The following is a 20092-nucleotide window of genomic DNA, read 5'->3' as shown; positions in this document are numbered from 1 at the left end:
CCAGTGAAGGGGTGAAATCAAGAGGGCACGGAGAAGAGAAGAACTGTCAGGAGGTGGAGAGAGAACAGAGAAGATGCTGTCAAATAAGTGAAACAAACACGCATGCACACATGTATAATAAAAGCGCAATTCCGATTCCTGGTTTTAATGCTTCATAAAAGCACTTACTAATGAGTATGATGGTTATAAAAGTCTACAGACTTAATATGCAGACCAATAGAGAGGATGTCAGAACTTTTGAGAGGTATGCTGCTTTACATGCAGGAATGCCAACAGAAACATTTTGTGGTAACGAGTTTTGACAGGCCATTGTGCGTGCATAAGAGGGATCCTTGCTCAGCGCTGTACAGTAAAGTTACCATTACCTTTGCTTGAGGATGCCATTTATTTTGATATGAATTTGAATTTTGTGGGAATCAACATGGACATTTTTTTTTTTTAATGTTTACTAAAAACAGTAAAAAGGAAGGCTTTTCCCCCAAAATATAAACTATTAGGAATACAAGTAGACAGAGCATTAAAATGCATAGCATGTGCATTCTGGGTCTCTCAGAGACTCTCTGCGCTGTGTGGTAAAACGTCAGAAACTAATCTTGCTCTATTGCAATTTTTATGGCTTCAACCTTGAGAACAACCATAAAGACAGATGTGAATTGGAGTAACTTGTTCAGCGAGGGTCTGGAGGATTTTCCCCTTGGTAACAAACAAGTCTGAAGAACCCTCTGCCCTGCCAGCTCACCCAATCAGCAATGGCTTGGTCTGTTCAATCCCTGTTTATTTCTCAGGTTTACATTCTTGTACCATGCAGCTATGTCGGTCATGCTTTTCCCCCCGATTTTCTCCTCCAAGCCAGAGAAAACCTTGCACATAAAACCAAGCTGCATGTCAGATGTTGTGATACCTGAAACTGATCTCACTGCGTCCTGGAAGACAACAGCCTTTATTTCAATTGGTTTAACTATTTCTGCCTTAGTTTAAAATAGCAGAGATGAAATACCAACGCACCAACACAGAAGGGAGAGGAAGTGATCAGAAGAACCGAATGTATAAAATGAATGTCTGCTAAGTTACTAAATGCCATCAGCCTGTGAAAAATGCAGGAACAGCAGGCTGAAGTCATTTGTGAAGCATCTACTCTCTCCTCATAAATTCTCACAGACCTCGTCTTGAATCACTAATTTGGATGACTAAAAAGATGACTGTAGACCTAAAATTATATTCCTATGGTACAAAACTGTAAGTGCTCACTTGTATGGTGGCAATAATAATTGGTTTTATTTACAACATCATTACAGCTATAAACGTGAATCTTGAGGATTCCTCAGAAAAGTAACAGATTTATTTATGGTGTAGTGAATGCACATATGAGCCCTACACCCTTCCAAGTGCTCCCCATAGTGAGTAGGGGTCATAATGATTCTCTTTCCTATGGAATTCGCCCTCTTTTTCTCTTCTCCAGCTCGCTCTCTCTCTCGTTTTAACACCAGGCCTCTCCCTCTTTTCACGACTGCTTTCACACACTCGCTCACACTCTTCTCTTTGTCTTTCTCTCTCCTTCGTTTGCAGCCCCACTCTCACACTCATGCTTTCAGCCCCCTCATCACACCTTGTGTCTTCTGCTCTGACACGTTATACTCTGTCTCCATCGCTCTTCATTGATATTCTGGAAGGAACTATGAGTTATGGGCTGTTTTTTCCTGCTTTTTTAGGTTGCATCAGTAGTGCTTTTTGCATGTTCACGCTCAAGGCAGATATAGGGTCAGAGGGTTCATTTCACCATAGATGGGAGCAATCCAAATATACAGACAGCTGGTAGGAAATTAAAGGTTCAATTAGGTTCAATCATTTTTAAAATAACTACGTGAAATTGGACAGATGCATTCCAGCTATATCCTGCCAAGCAGTGCATTAAAATGTTAACTGGGTTTTCTACAGAACTGTGAAGTGTTCAGAGTGGTTTTTAGTATTGATATGCAGTAGCTAGGACGTTGGTAGGTGGTAGGCTCAAATCAGATTATATGAGAATTACAAAATATGTAATTAAATAGTAGTAGTAGTAGTATTGCTTGCACATACAGTATGGTTATAATACTAGCCACAATAACTGGGAGTTACTGTAAATGTTCAATATATTTGAAAACGGGGTTATTATTAGCTTTGTTGCAATTAAAAAAAAAAACTATTAAAACTGTTTTAATTGAAATAAATCTGAAATATAATAAAATATGAATATTTTATAAATGAATAAAAATAGAAATAGATACATTAAAAATGTTGCCTTGTCAACTAAATAGAATGTTTAAGGTGAACCAATACAATACAATTACTGTTTATTAAACAATTAAAATTAAATTAAAACTCAATCAACCTAACTAGCACATAAAACAACCTAAATAATAAACAAAAAAATGAATTTGAAAAAACAAAATTATATACAATACATTACTTTTAATAAAAACTATAATAGCATATAAAGAAAACTAAAATAACGCAGAGTAACTGAACGCTTAATTCCAGGTAAGATCTCGAATAGGTCTAAAAACCTCAAATTTACTTCTATCACATGCACCAATTGCTAACAGCCTTTTTAAAGGGTCCTCCTCAGTGAAGCGATTCAGTTGCTCACTTTTATTTGTAACGATCCTATATGCGGCGTCCCCTCCAAGGGTGTAAAAAACACCATTTGGAATTCGTCCAGACAGGCAGAGAGTCGGAGAGAGAAGGGAAGAGTTGTAACGTGACTGAAGTACAAAGCATAAGAGTGGGAAAAACAAGAAGGACCGTGAATGGTCTGCATCTGTCTCTCTGTCGGCCGGTTCATCAGACAGTGAACGTGCCGTGCAGGTCGAAAACATAAAAGGCTGTGCAGAGATGCATCAAAATTGTGCAAACACCAAGGTCATCAAAAAGAAATGACAGTCCAGAGTAGCACATAGTGTCCTTTGGCTTTTAACCCCACTCTGTTCTAGCATAGGAATAGGCTCATTGAGTAATTTGATGCCTGCACTAAAACCAGTTTTCAGGCTTCGACTGATCATATGTTCAGATCTAACGCTTCATTCCAACTAGGTGTGACATGTCGAGTTTCAGGTCTCAAGTAATTTTTGTTTCATCACTGACAGCTAAATGCTGTGCAAAGTGACAAAATCGTAACCAGAGCATATTTGATGTATAAAGTACAGTTATTTAGAGCTGTACTGTGTTCTTTTTTCAAAATAAATTATAGAAAAGTGTGCACATCCAACCCAAATTGCAGGAAACATCTATAAATATCCGCACACTGACCTTATTGCCTGATTGTACAATGATAAATAACACCATACAGCAGAATTCATGAAACACAAGAAGAATAATTTCTGTGCAAAATGCTTGTAAAACATAGCATAAAAAGACAGACTTTAATTCTGATTGTATTTAATGAATGTGGCCAAATGTGTTGATATTTACTTGTCATATTTACTAGGTTTTGGCCAATTAGATATCACTGTCTGTGGCATTTGACAGCAAAACGCATCAAAAATTGTAAGTAGTGTCCATCAAAATGTCTTGATGCATGCCATTGTTGATGGTCGCAACATTTACATGGAAGATATTTTTTATTGGTATATCGTTTTACCCTTCATTGTGTCAGGGGTAGTTAGGACACAGTGCTACTGTAAACTGGGTATAAATAAAATAAAACAGAATAAAGGAAAATAACAAAATAAAAATGATTTCTCCTAATGAAAGAAACTAAATAATTAAATATGTTTGGCCATCCTGAAAATAAAAAATTGTCCTGGCGCTGGTAACTCGCATGCAGACATCAACAAGGCTGTCTGCATTCAAATCACACACGATGCACTAGTTCAGGCATTGGAAGAAATGCAAAGTGAATGAGAAAGAGACAGAAATAATGAGCAAAAGGAGCTTTAGTTGGGAGATTGTGAGGACAGACTAAAAAAAACGAATGAAAATGAAGAAGAGATAGAAAAAGCAGTCTAAAAAAGGGTGGTTACTGATTTACTGCAGGATAACAGGCAGGTCATGAAAGCATTCAGCATTGCCATCATGCAACAGCACTGCTACTTTGCCGGTGTGTTATGTGGCACTCACTGCCTGTAGTAGAAGAGGAAGCAGGGGCAGGCGGCCCAGCAGCCGCAGCAGAGTTGGCGGACAGGGAGGAAGAGGAAATCCCTACATGGGTGGGGCTAGAAACAGTTTTAGCGTCGTTGTGCTGGCTGACCACGGAGGGCTGGCGACGCAGGGCTCCAGGCACCGCCGTTTGGCCCGTCTGGAATGTATAAACCACGTCCATCTGCAAAGAACAGCGAGAGGACGAGGGGGGGAAAAACAGAGGAAGAAAAGGAAACAGAGAAAGACAGAGACCAAGGGGCCAAAAGGAGTGGTTAGAGCAGATACATTTGTTATTTGAAAGAGAAAGAGAACATCCCCTCATCCCACAAATAAAAAGTTCGGTTAGTACTGAGTGAGTCTGGCAGGAGAAGGGCTGGCACAGGAAGATAAATAGGAAAGTTTTATGAGGAGAACTACTTTTTCCAGGAGAAAGGAAATGCTGTGAAGATGTCCGTGAAAAGAAAGGGAGCACAAAGGAAACTAGTTCTATGAAGTACTGATGAGTCTGAATCGTACGTGTGCCAATTATTTCTTTCTTTGTGTACCACTAACCATGCATGACAGATATAAAATAGAAATCCATGAGGATTTTAAAAGTGGGGTGGTGGGACTTTGGGCGAGGGGGAGAGATAAGAAGCTAATTAGTTGAGTAGTGTTTTTGCGGTCAGTTCAACAGCTCGTGATCAGGAATAAGAGTGAAGGGGACGGAGGAGGATGAGAAGACTGTTCGGCCTCTTTTTCATTTGGGCTTGGAGGGAAGTCTGGTAGAATTAGCAGGAACTGTGATCTGAAACCACATGGGGTCCGGACGTATCCAGAGCACATACACATTAAAACTCTCCCTCCCCTTCACACATTACTGCCCAATTAACTTACTTAGAAGACAAAAGAAGATTATACAATGAAAACGAAAGTACACTATTTAATTCAGGCTAATATGGGAATATCATAGGAGAATGTTAAATTAGAATAATTTAAAATAAAATGCAATAAAGTTAGATAAAAAAAAATACTCAAGTACTTGTCTTGCCTAGTAAAAACATATAAAATCTATGTAAAAATACATCATATACATTTTTAAATAATTTATTTAAAAGGTTCATGCCATTGGCAAATAGCTTTTTTCTTGTGTTAAGCATAAAACGTACAAAACTAATAAATAAATAAAAATAATCTTGTTTTAAGGAGGTTTGAAAAAATATTTAAAAATCATAAAATTCTATACGATTATTTTTGCATTGTAAAAAAAATTGTTAACTTGTTTTTGTTTAATTACTTATATGCTTTGAGTGATCCCAGACTATTACATAATGCACTACTAAAAAGATAAATTAAAACAGATGTTTTGTCTGTTATCTTCAAAACAACTTTTGCAACAACAAGTTAATTAGAGGCGATTAGATAAAGGGATAACCAAATGTTTTCAACATCACTTTGTAGGCTGTTAATTTCACTTCACATTCACTTCAAATCTTTTTTTTTTCACTAACACATCAACATATTGATCTTTTATTCCAAAATATTGATTCCTAACACCGAAATGATTTGATGAGAGCTGTAACAAAGAATGGAGAAAGAACAAGAACAAAAGAGAAAAGGGTTTAAGATGATCCCATATGGCAACATGAATTCCCCATGACCTGGCGCATTGCTGAAAGGCAAATTACACATTTCTTAACGATACAAAATGAAAACAAAACTAAAACGAATATGTTGTTTTCAGAAAGGACAGGAAGCAAATCTACAGGGATAAATCAGTGCCTGTGGAATATACTGACAATCTTTGGTGGGTGGTTTACCATAGTGTTTGCTATAGAACATTCTTAATATGCACAGAACACCCTCTCAGAAAGATCGCCCACCAACACACAGACACTCCTGGAGGATCCAGATAAATACATCTGTGAACCCTCTCACTGAATCCACTCATTGTTTGTGAGCTGCAACACTGTCATGTATGAAGGCAATGGTAAGTGAAAGGAGGTCCTCCCACACGGCCTCCATCAACAGAGCTTAAAAAAAAAAAGTATGTTCCCAGTCGTTTCCTTGCACATCTTCTGTTGAAAGCGAGCAAATGTTGCTGTACAGTCCCCAGTTATCTCTAGGCAGGTTGTGCATATAGTCAGAGAGACATGGGTTGCCCCACTGGCATTTCAAGAGTGTCATCTCCAGGGCACATACTGCTTTTCAACCTGGGAGACCTAAGCAGCTCACAAGTCTTTGCTTAGTCTTAAGGGAGGTGCTTTTCCACAAATGAACCCATGGAGATGCTTGAAGGCCACTAGGGTGATGTCTACACAAAAAAAGCCACCGGCTATCTAGAATGTTCACTAATAATGCTGCTTTCAGCAACGTGCATGCTGTTTTGAGCTGAAAACTTTTTTATTTGTTGTTCCAAACAAATTAAAAGCAAACCAATGAAATACTAAAAAGGATTGCATCCCATTTTTTATGCAGGTCAGAAAATTCTGATGATAATAGCGATGATATTTAGCTAATCACAATTTGAGTTGAATTACTGAAATAAATAAACTTTTCCACGACATTCTAATTTATTGAGATGCACCTGTAATTTACTGCAAGTTTTTCAAATCTCTTGTTGTATATATAATTTATAAAATATTACAAAAGGAATAAAAATATAAAAATCTAATTCCGAAATTAGATAAATTATAAATTATAAATTGAGGATCAATACAAAATTGCTTGACATTTTTTTTTCTTTCTTTCTTTAACAAATTCTGGTACCATTTAAAGTGAAGAAACAAAGTGGCAAAGCAACTGTTAAACATATTGACAATGGATCAAAATAGATAAAACATATCAGTAAACCACACATTTAAACAGTAAGCTGCCAAAGAGCAAAGACATTTTCTCCAAACAACATCTACAGTGGCAGAGTTGTGTATGGGTCACTGCTGTTGTATTTAAAGTCGCCTACCTAAAACGGCTCGTTCTAACACGCCCCCACATGTCTACGTCACTGTGTGGGAAGATTTGTATAACGCTGCCCAAATTTTTACGCAAAGAAAGAAGGCGTAACTTTGATTGTCGCTAGTATTGTTGCTGCCGCTGCCATGTCGTGGAGACGCTGTGTGTTTTCAGTCACACGCTTGAGGTATTCAGCCAATCACAACGCACTGGATATCTTGCCAATCAGCGTACACCTTGCTTTTCAGAACGATGAGCTTTGTAAAAATTACAAAGAATTATTATAAAACTTACGTGTTTCAGAAAGGCGGGGCATAGAGGAGAAACAATAATGTACAGTATGTGGAAAATAATGTGTTTTTTTAACCTTAAACCGCATAAACACATTTAATTACACCAAATACACAAAATAATGTTCTTTTTTAGCAACGTCATATGACCCTTTTAAGCCATTTCTACTCTCTCCTGGCACACCTGCTGGAAGAGACAGAAAGGAAGAAGGAAGAAGAAGCAAAGAGCAGCTTGCCTGAGTTTGGATGCGGTTGAGACCTCTGAACCATAGGATCTGTCCCTTGCGCAGCTCCATCTCAGCATGGTCAATTTCATCCGCACCATCGGTTAGCACCTCCTCGGCGATGTCCTCTTTGGGGATGCCGTGGCCAGCCTCTTTCAGGAACTTGAGGCGGTGTGTGGGGACGGCAGAGATGAACTGGAGAATGAGAAGAGAGGGGGGGAAATGGGGTCAAGTGATGGCAACTGTAGCTCATCAAATAGTCATTAGCACAGCGGTTGTGATTATGAATGGCTTTCCGAGAACAGGATGCTGAGAATGTGGTGAATAAATGCAAAGATTTTATGAATCCTTATGGCATTTGACCGCAAGTTCTTTGTATGTTAAAAAGCAAATAGTCCCTTTAGTGAATGAAAATTTTGAGTACAAACTTCACATAACATGAAGCTTGCTTGATTAACCGCCAAAATGTTGAGATTAAACTATTCACCAAGACATTAATATACTACTGTTCAAAAGTTTGGTGTCATTTGTGGATATTAAACTTATTCAAGCAAGGATTCATGAAACTGATGAAGTGACAGTAAAAACTTACATTGTTACAAAGATTTGTATTTCAATACTGTTATTTTGAACTTTCTATTCATCAAAGTATCCTGGAAATAAAATCTCCACAAAAACATTAAGCAGCAAAACTGTTTTCAACATTGATAATTAATCTTTCTTATGCACCAAATCAGCACAGTAGAATGATTTCTGAAGGATCATGTGACATTGAAGACTGGAGCAATGGCTGCTGAAAATTCAGCTTTGCAATGACAGAAATAAATTATAACTTAAAATACATTAAAACAGAAAATGGTTATTTTAAATTGCAATAATATTTCACAATTTTACTGTTTTTATTGTATTTTTGATTATATCTTTAAGATAATTTATTTGGTTGTAAAATGGTTGTAAAAATCGGTTGTAAAAATTCACAGATTTAAATTCCTTAAATTACTGAAATGTTCAGTTAAATGCTGCTGTTAGTTAACTGTTTTTAATTCATTTATAAACGAGTGTTTTACTAGTCATATTTAAATTGATCATTTACATTTACATTTAGTCATTTTGCAGACGCTTTTATCCAAAGCGACTTACAAAGGGAATACATAGCGATTCTTCTTAAAGAGGCAAACAGACACAGGAAGTGCTCGTAATAACAAGTTTCAGGCATTTGTTCAAATAAGTACAAGATAGAAAGGGAAGAAATAAATAAAGAGAAAGACAAAGTTTTTTTTTTTTAATTTAGGATATATAATTTAGGGCTGCACGATTAATCGAATGCGATTGTCATGCGTATCTTGTCAGTAAAGCCGGTTCTATAATCAGCAATATATCTCCATCACCTGCTTTCAGATGGAGCATCATTTACTACACAGAGCTGTAGTTCTCTGACAAGCTATGCAAAATCGCGTTTATAATCACAGACGATTTAATCGCACGATTATGAAATCGAATAAATCGTTCTGCGATTATGAAAGCTGTTTGCGTAGCTTGTCAGTGAACTCCGACTCGGTGTAGTAAATGCTGCTCCATCTGAAAGCATTTGAAAATATCACATTTAATAACATGCTTTTACTCCAAACTCACTTCATAACGTCAGTCGAGTGTTCGAAGTAAATCCTTCTGTGAGATGATGTGGCTTCTTACACAGAATAAGGCATGCAACATATTTCATAGTATTCTAAGCAGTGACAAAGGCTATATGTCGATTGTCATTGCATTATTATATACTTTATTATAATAAACATTATAAGACGAACTCAAATAAACCAGATATTGTCGTGGTTGTGTGTGGTTGTGTGTTTATTAGTCACGTTGAATCAAAAGCAGTGAAATCTTCTGTTTATTCAGCAACTGCTATAGGGATTTCCTGGGTTTCTTCTGCGGGGTGTATTTGGAGTTTTCCGCACGAGAGCGCCCTCTGGCCTTCGGATGGAGATTTACTGCTGATCACAGAATCGTGCTTCCCTGAACGATACGCATGACAATCGCAGATTCTGCCTAATCGCGATTTATCGCCTTTCCGATTTAATTTCGATTAATCGTGCAGCCCTAACCTCTTTCATTTTTAAAGCTACAGTTTCAAAGGGACCTCCCAACATAAATACACACACATGCCAGTCTCTACCACCTATGGTAGCTCTAAAATAGTTATTTAGTTATTTCTGCACATCACTTAGACAACTTAATACATAGTGGATAGAATGCACGCTGCTTCTCCTCCATGTTTAAGTTCCCAGCATCTGGTTTGTGAGGCTGCACGTGTGTACACCACAAACAAATGCTCGCATGCACAAACACCAGCTGAGAAACCCAGTAGGAAATGGCTTATGTGCAATGCAACTGCCAGAAGGAGCAGACGGCTTGCAGCTCTAAAGGCTTTATCCATACTTGATAACTTCCCCGGCCTTTTGATGACCTAACATGATGCATCAGTCCCGCATACAGAGTTTTAAATGTACCGTAAGCATGGATGTATAGAAGCAGATGACTGACCTTTTGCTGCCGGGTTGATGATAAAGCTCACAGCTCTCCGTCCTTTTTCTGAGCTGAACTTTGAGATGGCGGCAACTGCTCTCTGGAATTGTGTCTGCCAGCCTCCCTCGTTCCCTCCCACAGGTTTGAAATCGTACACAGCTTCACCTCCCCCTCCCCTGCCCTCCCAGTGGGATTGAAGAGAGAACTAAAGATGTTCCACATCACCCACGCATGTGCATTCTGCCGTGATGTTTTCATTATTTCACCACTTCGAAGCTTGTAGATCTCTCGCTTTCTCACTTTGTCATTTGTAAATGCGCTCATCTAACCAACTCGTTGTTTTGAGGTACTGATTAGTGATGAACAATGACATACTGTAAGGATTTGCCTTACCTGGCCCCAGAGCAGCTCACCGACTCCTATGAAGATACACCAGAGCCACTGATCGATGGTGAGGGCCGTGCAAGAGAACGGCTTCCCTCCAAACTGCACTATGATTATCTGTAACAAGGTGTATTCCATTAGTCCAGCTATACTGCAAAGAAATAAGCCACAAGAGACTGAGTTATAGCAATTTCAACATGGTTAAGGGGTGTTGTTTGGGTTACTTTAAAACAGTGTAGTTGTAGCGAAAATAGCTGCAACAAATGGCCTCGGGTTGATTAGTACTTTTAAAATACAGTAGCAACAGCAACCTGATAAATGATGGACAATCCAAAAAAAAAAACAATTCTTAATTTTTTTTTATGCATTTAAAGGTCATTAGATGAGATCACTATTATATAACATAAAATTATCATTGCTTGAAAAGTATCTAGCTTTAAACACATCAGTGGCTGGTTGCATAAACTACTCAGACTAGTATTGCAAGTTAGTAGTAATGGTTTCTATTGTCTTTAAGTCAGTTACGTAAAAATGGATTGATCTAATTTGAACACAAAAAGTAAGATTGATTATCAGACAATTATCAGTTCAGTGTTTATGCAACCTAACACTACAATGCATCAAATGTCTGTATCTTGAGGGTGACAAACAGCAACTTTACATGACCATTTGTTGGGGATTTTTTCTTTTCTTTAAAAAAAAATTTTTTTTGAAGGCTTCATCCCCGTTTTGTAGCCTATTTGTGGAAAAGCGTCTAACCTTATCTAAGCAGCAACTTAGCACATTAATAAACTATTCAGTTGACATGCAGTGATATGATTGCACATACGAACATTTTCTTTTTACAGCTTTTGAACAAGCCAAAACTATCCCATTTTATAAAGATTATATAGTCATAGACTTCATAAAGACATTGTGAGAGATGACATTTTGATAATTTTATGTAATGTATAATGCTACATTTAATTTCATTTCATTTTATACCTGCAGAGCAAAGGTTCCCAGAACAACGCAGCAGAAAATGGGGTTCCTGTAAACTCCCTCAAACACGTTCCTTTCTCCGTGGATCTTGCGGGCATTAATCTCATTGAAAAGCTGCATCATTACGAAGACGTTGAAGATTATGGTGTAGTGTTCAGATGGCGGGGAGTGCAGAGGAGCATTGCGGCCACTATCAATGTTGAAGAACTTCTCACCTTTGGGCAAAGAAAAATGGTGTCCGTAAATAAGTGATGTGAAAGTTTAATATCCATTTCAAAATGTCATAGTATTGCATGTCAGGAGGAACACTGATCTCAATAAATGCTGAATGGGGTCTTCAGTGCAGCTGTTTCTTAAAGGTCACATATTTTACACCTTTCTGGAGTTTTATTTTAAGTCTTGATGTCCTTAAGAACATATATTTGCGGTATAAGTACCAAAAACCATCTCAATATATTTTTACAGCTCCTCTCTCAGGAGCTCTTCAAAGAACAGGTCAATTTTGGCCTGTCTAATTAATATTCATGAGCCTCTCTTCTGATTGGCCTGTTGTTTTCTGAGAGATGGACGGCCAGGCCAACCACAGGTAACTAGGGTCATGTATGCTGTAGCCTGCTGTGAATTGGTGATAAATCACAAGTAAGGTCAATAGAAACACCGGTAATGATGGTCACTGCTGAGGGAAATGTTGTCCGGCCTTACATGTTTGAGTCGAACTCAGACCCCGAATCGGCGACGACAGGAGACAACCAACCACCTCCTCAAACGTGCTTACAACAGGATGTTTCAGATTGGTAATTCAATTTTTTTTTTCAAACACCGAATGCAGTAAAAACAAACCTGACCAGCTGAGCGTTTGCGATCACGTGAACTTGAAGACACTTGTACAAATGCGGATGGGTGACATGAATGGAAATGATTCCAGGCTGGCGATGTAGTATTTGGTTTCTGTATTCTGTACTGTATTTTCCTGGGCTCAAACCTGTCAATCTAAAGGATCAAACGCCGTGTATGGCGTTTGAGGTAATTTGTGAATTAATGGGGGGCCATTTTGTGAACTATGCTGTTTGTTTGTACTGTGCGTGTGCTGATTTACCCTATGTGTATGCTTAGAGAGATTGTTTTGGATATTTATTGTTTTGTAACGGTACTCTGGCTTACCCGACCCTTGCCTGTTGTATGATTTTGATTTTGGATTATCCCTCTGAACTTGATGTTTCTTTGTAAATATTTAATTGTTTTGTAACGGTACTCTGGCTTACCCGACCCTTGCCTGTTGTACGATTTTGATTTTGGATTATCCCTCTGAACCTGATGTTTCTTTGTAAATATTTATTGTGAATATTGTAAATAGTTATTGGGAAAGTAAGGAGTCAGATGCCATCTTTTGTTTTTGTAACGTTTGGATCTCTGTTTTTGGATTAGGTAGTTAGGTTAGAGAATTTTATTTTTTTGTTTCTTTATTTTGGATAGGTAATTTAGAGGGTTCAATATGTAGAACGTTTTGTTTATTATTTTGGCACCGTCTGCTCCTGAAAGTGGACTCCCAAATAAAAATGTTCACACTTGTGGTTTTTTTTCATGTTGCGCTCTACCCCTAGACGGGGCGTAACACCATAGACTTATAGTCTAAATGAAACAATTTGCAACGGTTACTATTATTACACTTGTATACAAAACTTTGTATTATGCTTGTTATAGAGTGTGTGACGTCATGTGCACTACCGCTGGTGGCGCGGTTGTCATGGTGACCGTCACAGCCCTACTGTGCAATGATGTAGTTTCCTGACATCCAGACTGAACAGTGTTTTCTCGACATGTTTCCGTGTTGTTGTTGCTCAGCAATGTAATGGACGCGATGTTGTCTGGGGGTTTGGCAAAAGGAGAGTGGGACTGTGGGCAGTGCTCGGGGTGGTGACTGAGTAATTCTGACGTCACCTTTTTACGGAAGTCACAACAGTTCGTGAAAAATCACAGCTACTTTATGCAGGCTGTGTGCATTTGACTGTGGATTTACTGTTTTGAAACTTATATTGTAGTTACATAGCACCTAGACCTCAGTTATCATGAAAAAAGCCAGGAAATGTCAGTTTTGACAATATGGGACCTTTAACCCAGGTGCACTGTAAATTTGTGATAAACTTGTCTAATCAGTTGGCAGCAGTACAACATGGGAACATGGTTCATCACTTTGACATGCTTTAGGGCTTTAGGTAGTCTGTGATGTGATCTATTGCACTGTAGGGAGCAAAGACTAGGATTTACAGATATTTGGCCTAATACTGGCAAGTATTCTCTGTGAAATTTTGAGTTGTGATGGAGACCTTTAACTCTTAAAATGGGAAAAAAAATCCAGAAAGCAAGGCAGTGAGCTTTAAGCTTTAATTATGGCAAGGACAACATTAAACGTCAGAGCCTACGAAGTTGCAATAATGGTCTAAAATTTTTACTTCTAGATTCACAAAAACTTTTAAATTTTTTAAATTTTTATTAAAATAATATGTATTTCAATTTTGCAAATAAGCATTGTATAAAAGTTGTGTCAAGAGAGACAATTCCATCACAACCATTGAGATTTGAGATGAGCATTTCACAAGAGGTTTTTGAAGGTTTTCCCTAAAATATCCAATACTGACATTTCACTTGACTTTCGGGTGCTTGCAAATATAAATACTAGTTGCTAAGCAACCATACATTCCATACACAAAATGCAATTAGCCACAGTCCCTTCCCGCACGCAAAGTTTGATGAGTTTTCACTATAGTTCAAAGTGCCATAAAAATGTAATAATAGTAGTAATAATAATCATAATAATAATAATAATAATTATTATTATTATTAGTATTGAACTAAATTAATTTGGACTTCATCATGAATACAGAAGCCTCTTACCAGCAAAGAGAAGAGTAAATGTGATGATAAGTTGGTAAACAGCATGACCCAAGATGTTCTTCATCATAGTCCTGGAAATGAGTGGCTTGTCTCGTCCGTAAGGTTTCCTCAGCAGGAGCGCTTCTGTTGGGGGTTCCGTTGCCAGAGCCAAAGAAGCCAGTGTGTCCATAATCAGATTTACCCACAACATCTGAACAGCTTTAAGTGGAGAGTCCTGCAGACAAAACAAACCGAAGTGAGACTCCACAGAAAGGACATTACTACAGTATTGTCATACGTAATGTAGTTAGGCAGGGACACAACAAGTCTGGCCTGCCCCATATTATCCAATGCCTGGCACAAGCACTAAATGGCCTCAGAATGTTTCTGTAAATACACAATAAAATATTTCGCTTGTAGAGTTGTTATTATGGCACATGAACTGTCTCCCACAACACCATGCTTAACCATCAAATACTCTTGTGTTTATACTCTTGAAACCCAGCAATTTATTTTTGTCTTCTGCAGTGGTTATTTCTCGAAGACTACATATGCTACATTTAAAGTCTGAATATTTAACTTAAAGAGGACACAGTATTCACAGTACTTTTTTTAACCTCTAGCATCTTGCCTGAATTTTGAATTTGACCTGATGTGCTCTGCATAGGACAAAATAAGAGTGTGAAATATCAAAACATGAAAATTATATGATATCCTTTCCTCAAGATTCATATTTCTTATTTCAAAACACGAAACAATTATATAAAAACATAAACCTATATGCCGGGTCCCAGGAAGTTAAGTCAAATGATGTACATTTACCTGTGTGATGCAGGCTCCAGTGAAAGCAACAATCACAGCCACCACATTGACAGTCAACTGAAACTGCAGAAACTTGGAGATACTGTCGTAGACATTACGGCCCCACATCACAGCTTTGACAATACTGGTGAAGTTGTCATCGGTAAGAATGATGTCAGAGGCCTCCTTTGCAACATCTGTACCTGCAATACCCTGTAAGACAAAGAAAGCAACTGCTTTTTAGAATGCCTTCATAAATATCAGAGCAGTCTACTTCATGAATAACTGCAGATGCAGGTTCATTCTTGAGAATGGAATGGTTCTCGTTAAAATGAAAGTTGAAAGAGAGAAAAATTCAAAAGAATATTAATTGGGCCTTTTCTTGGCTTAGGATTTGTTTTATATAAAACCATTTAAGCTGAATGAATTTTCAGAGAAATGACCAAAGTGGTTATGTGGGTGCAAACAGCACAGTAAATTGATGACCCAAATTAAACCATATCTTTTGACAGCTTCAGGGTGTCTATTTCTGAAATAATTTACTATGCCTGCCCTCATCCTAACCTAATGTCCTTCAGACGGCAGTTAGCACAATTGCACCAACTACTGCTTTTGAAACAGACACTCTTAGACTTAGACAATATATAAATATATATATATATAAAAAAAATATATAGAGTGAGAAATATGAATTTAATTCACTACATATAAAATGCATTTCTGAAAGCACATTAATTATATCATTGCTTAAGTTGTGGAGTCATCTGAGCAACAAGCAGGGGTCAACCACTTATCAGCTAGTACAGCATGTTGCGATGATACCCTGAGGCATTCTGGCTTGCTGCAGAGCAAGAGATACTGGGCAGGGATTAGGACGCAACATCTGTGGTTAAAGCAATTTACGCTACAGTACATCATTGGCTGCCAAAACCTCATCGAACAAGCCAGACTCATCCGGCAACTGTTTCTCACAATAAAAAGACAAAACAGTAATTTTAATAACAAAACCAAATGGTCTAAAACAGACGATCAAAAAATGAGAGTATATGCACAATATGCTTGGATAAAACCAGTATTTGTAAGAAAAACATAAGTGGTATGATTATAGGGGGGAAAAAAACATGATTTACCATAGCAAAGCCAACATCTGCTTTTTTAAGGGCAGGACCATCATTAGTGCCATCTCCAGTCACAGCCACCACCTGTCTTGTTTCTCCAACTGTGCTATCAATGATGCCTAAAAGACAACACCACAAGAACTAACCAAAAGATAAGTGACATAGGGCTCATAACAATGAGAGAAGACACCAGCTCCCCTCCAGTGGGGTTTCAAACACTTTGTTTTTTTTTAGCTTAAATTGTGATGTTATCAGTGAAAGACCGGACTAGAAGCTCACCCAACCATTGGTAAAGATCTTACCTTTAACCAGAGTGTGTTTGTCTGTTGGGGAGGAACGAGCCAGAACACGCAATTTGGGCCAGACCTTGTCAAGACGCTCTTGTTCAACCTAAAGATAAAGGCAACGCTGAAATAAGCACTTTCCATGTTGATTTAGACATCTGCAGATAAAGCTCTGTAGCTCTTTACCTCTCCTTTGTCATTACGAATCTGCTGGTTGAAGTCTTTGCCCTCCATGCAGAGAAAGTCCTCTCCAGGCTGCAGGATTCCACATTTGGTGGCAATGGCACGGGCTGTGTTGATGTTGTCTCCGGTGACCATACGGACAGTGATGCCTGATCGCTGACATTTAGAGATAGCCTCAGGAACCTGCACATGGGAAGAATAGAAGGACCATTATTTGGCTTCATACAAAGCATGTTGAGCAGTCTAACAACAACTACCATATCCTTATCCACTCTGATGTTGAATCTGGAGATAAATAGATTTGATAAATGGAAAAAATATAAATAAATAAATAAAATACAGATAAATGCAAAATAGTCTGGATGGGCTTGGATCAAGCTATGTTAGAAAATCCATACCAGAGGATTTAGCAATAACTTATCAAGAATCCAATCATTTTCTCCCCAGTTGTATAATAATGGCAAAATCTATGATAAATAAACAGCTAATAATGTAATTCTCCCCATTTTAGTCAGGTAATGAAAAAAACTCAAACAATGCTTTTTTTTGTTTTATAGTCACTAAAATTATTACATTAATGTTTTCTGGACTATGTACAGTAAAATAATGTGTTGACTACACTCTTTGTATTCATGTTTTTCACTTCATCTTAACTTGGTGCATGAAAAAAACGCATGACTAGCATAGTCTGATTCATGAACAACCAATTTTGAGTGGATTCTTGTAGTGAATCGTTTAAAAGACTCATCAGGAGCAGTTGTTTATTAAATTAATATCTCACTCATTAACACAACATCTGAAAACGTCACAAAAAAGCACAGAAATGAATCATATTTAATGAATGTTTTTATATATTAACAAGCAAGACAAATTTCTTCCTCAGTGTCATTGCTGGCCTCAGACCAGTGAGAGATGAGGACATTGCAATCACTCTTGGTGTGGCATCCTATCAGCTCGTGGTGTGTGTTAAGCGGTAAGGGGTACAGAGACGACTTAACACATGAAGGGGCTGGATCCAGAGGTTTTGTGTGTGTATGCTGGGAGTCTGTAATTATCTGCACTCAGTCTTGCGATGAATCACACCATACCCGTAATTAGAACCAATAAGCTCATTTATTTATAGATAATTAAAAACCTCCCAGTGTTTCCATGGACAGAGATGCTGCACGAGTGATGCATGTAAAAACATGATGTAGGATTGAGAGAAACTAGTGTGTGCATTAAAAAAACTCTAGACTTGACTCTTGCCTTGCCTGTGACAGCAGAAATAAACAATCTACAGATGGCTCTGATCATTACTGCAAGAGTCATTTTCACTAGGACAAAAAGATTCAAGCCCATCTTATTATCCCTACATGGCTCCACAACTTAATTTCAAAGCTGTAAATGGGCTAGTTGCCACTATCATGCCTTAACATAATATTGCCCTCGTCATCAACTCAAACCATAAGACAGGCTTTTTTATCAGCTCAAAGTGAGCTTATTGTTTGAGAAGCAACTATGAAAGTCAGACAGACTCTAGTATTTAAGACTGGGTTAAAAACAGAGTGTCTGACTGTATTGTAAATGGAAAGAGGATGACAACTGATTCAGCAAGCAGCAACGGTTCTACACACCAATTAATTTCCATGAATTTAAATTTCCAGGACTTTTTCAGTTGGTTTATGATTACTCAATAAGGACTTTTAAATATAATCTAATATGAAATCACAAAAATCAGTTTCTACACAATGAAATATTTACTAGGGATGCACCGATATGAAAATTTTGGCCGATACCTGAAGTGTCTCTGAAGGAAATAATGCATTATTTATCGGCTTTAAGATATCGGCCAAATTTTCTTATCGGGCCGATACCGATAACAGAAAAATTGAGCATTTATCGGCCGATACCGATATGGTGACCGATATATCGTGCATCCCTAATATTTACAATCACAGCAACTGGAAAGAAATTTCCTTGAACTAAGTTTTTTAACTTTCATGACTCTATGACTTGTGTAAATTCCCTAAAAATCCCAGGCTAAAATTTACCAGCTATTATTTTTGTTCCCTTGATCCACTCATAATGATGCTAAGCCGACATGCTTAACAGAAAAAAATAACCACATAGTTGTGGACATATAGAAAAGATGATTTTTAATCACACTGTAGAAGGGAACAGAGATAAAATGGATCGTACCACTCAAAAAAGCCCGCAGGAATCATTTTAACCTAAATATCAGTCATGCGTTCCATTATAGAATTATATATGCCATCTAATTGGAGGGAAGCTGACGTCAATTCTGCACTGATCCAATATCATAATCAAAAACAGCACAATCGCCTGTCATGTACTTATTTTACCACCTTTAGTGGATTTAGGTCAGTTTGTCCCTCCACCAATGAGGCTATTCCTGTCCACACTTTCACATAGTGCTTGACACTCTGCAAATAATCCATCATCATCATCACATGATAATCACGGTCAATACAATTTCATTACATGAAATGTGGCGGGTTGGCCCAGTCACGACAAGCCACCCCCAAATGCTTGTCATGTCTCATTATGAATAGAGGCCTGAAGTATACAAATCTCCAGCCCATGTGAAGCATGTAATTTTGGCACTTTGGACAAACGCAATAGTATTAGCAAATAGCAAACTGGACAATTTCGCTCACCTCAGGACGAACAGGGTCTTCAATGCCCACAACACAGATGCAGGTCAGGTCATTCAGAATGTCAGCCTCATTGTCCCAGTCTGGCTCTGTTGTGAAGTCCCTCATGGCTATGCAAATGGTCCTTAACCCGTCACAGGCCATTGGCTCGATCACTTTCCGCACCATCTCATCCCGATCTTTGGCCTTGAAGACACGTGGCTGGCCTGAAGCATCAAGGATATGGGAACACCTGACAGAAAAGAGAAAAGTTTAATAACCACTCAAAACTACAATTACTACATGTAATTGAAATGGAAAAAGGGATCATATAATTTTTTCTATTATCTTATTCCCTTCACCTCTATTTAATTTTTGTTTTTGCTGTTGTGCCTTTAAGAAGCACCCCCTTAATGCTTCAGGTTTGTGACACTGAAAAACCAAAAACTTCAGAACTCATTCTTACTGCAGTCTTTTTGGACTGAAAGTTGTTTTCCCACTATATCAAACTCCTTTATCTCTAAACAAAGATTAAGTAAAATTTTATTTCTTATGATATGACCCCTTTAAGAGCTTGAGAATTCATTTAGCATACTTGCGCAGGACAATCTCAGAGGCACCCTTGCTGTACATTCGGAAGCCGGGACCACTGGTGTTCTTTAGTACGGTACTCATGCTCTTTCGGGAGGAGTTGAACGTGTACACCTTATAAAGTTTTTCCTCAGGAACTTCATCTCTAATAGGCTTATA

General features: G+C 37.9%; 1 protein-coding gene across 7 annotated transcripts in view; it reads right to left on the bottom strand.

Moving 5' to 3' along the window:
- Nucleotides 1-20092, bottom strand: part of atp2b4 (ATPase plasma membrane Ca2+ transporting 4) — a 108837-nt gene that overhangs the window by 7441 nt on the left and 81304 nt on the right. For 5 of the 7 annotated variants that reach the window (XR_001630506.1, XM_016443641.1, XM_016443638.1 and 2 more), the window contains 8 exons: nucleotides 16710-16889; nucleotides 16542-16629; nucleotides 16252-16358; nucleotides 15143-15334; nucleotides 14342-14555; nucleotides 11453-11664; nucleotides 10478-10585; nucleotides 7574-7756 (listed from right to left, as the gene is read on the bottom strand). Coding sequence is in view for 6 of the 7 variants with exons in the window: in XM_016443641.1 (XP_016299127.1) it covers nucleotides 7574-7756; nucleotides 10478-10585; nucleotides 11453-11664; nucleotides 14342-14555; nucleotides 15143-15334; nucleotides 16252-16358; nucleotides 16542-16629; nucleotides 16710-16889 (1284 nt within the window). In the remaining variant the exon portion in view is untranslated. Of the gene's footprint in view, nucleotides 1-4095; nucleotides 4298-7573; nucleotides 7757-10477; nucleotides 10620-11452; nucleotides 11665-14341; nucleotides 14556-15142; nucleotides 15335-16251; nucleotides 16359-16541; nucleotides 16630-16709; nucleotides 16890-20092 lie in introns of those variants that run through there. The other 2 variants (XM_016443640.1, XM_016443642.1) reach the window with 2 other exon arrangements.

Source organism: Sinocyclocheilus anshuiensis, unplaced genomic scaffold (genome assembly GCF_001515605.1).
Source record: "Sinocyclocheilus anshuiensis isolate Anshui unplaced genomic scaffold, SAMN03320099.WGS_v1.1 scaffold51, whole genome shotgun sequence".
Classification (NCBI taxonomy): Eukaryota; Metazoa; Chordata; class Actinopteri; order Cypriniformes; family Cyprinidae; genus Sinocyclocheilus; species Sinocyclocheilus anshuiensis.
The sequence above is the reverse complement of the archived record's forward strand: the minus strand, read 5'-3'. Positions and strand labels throughout refer to the sequence as shown.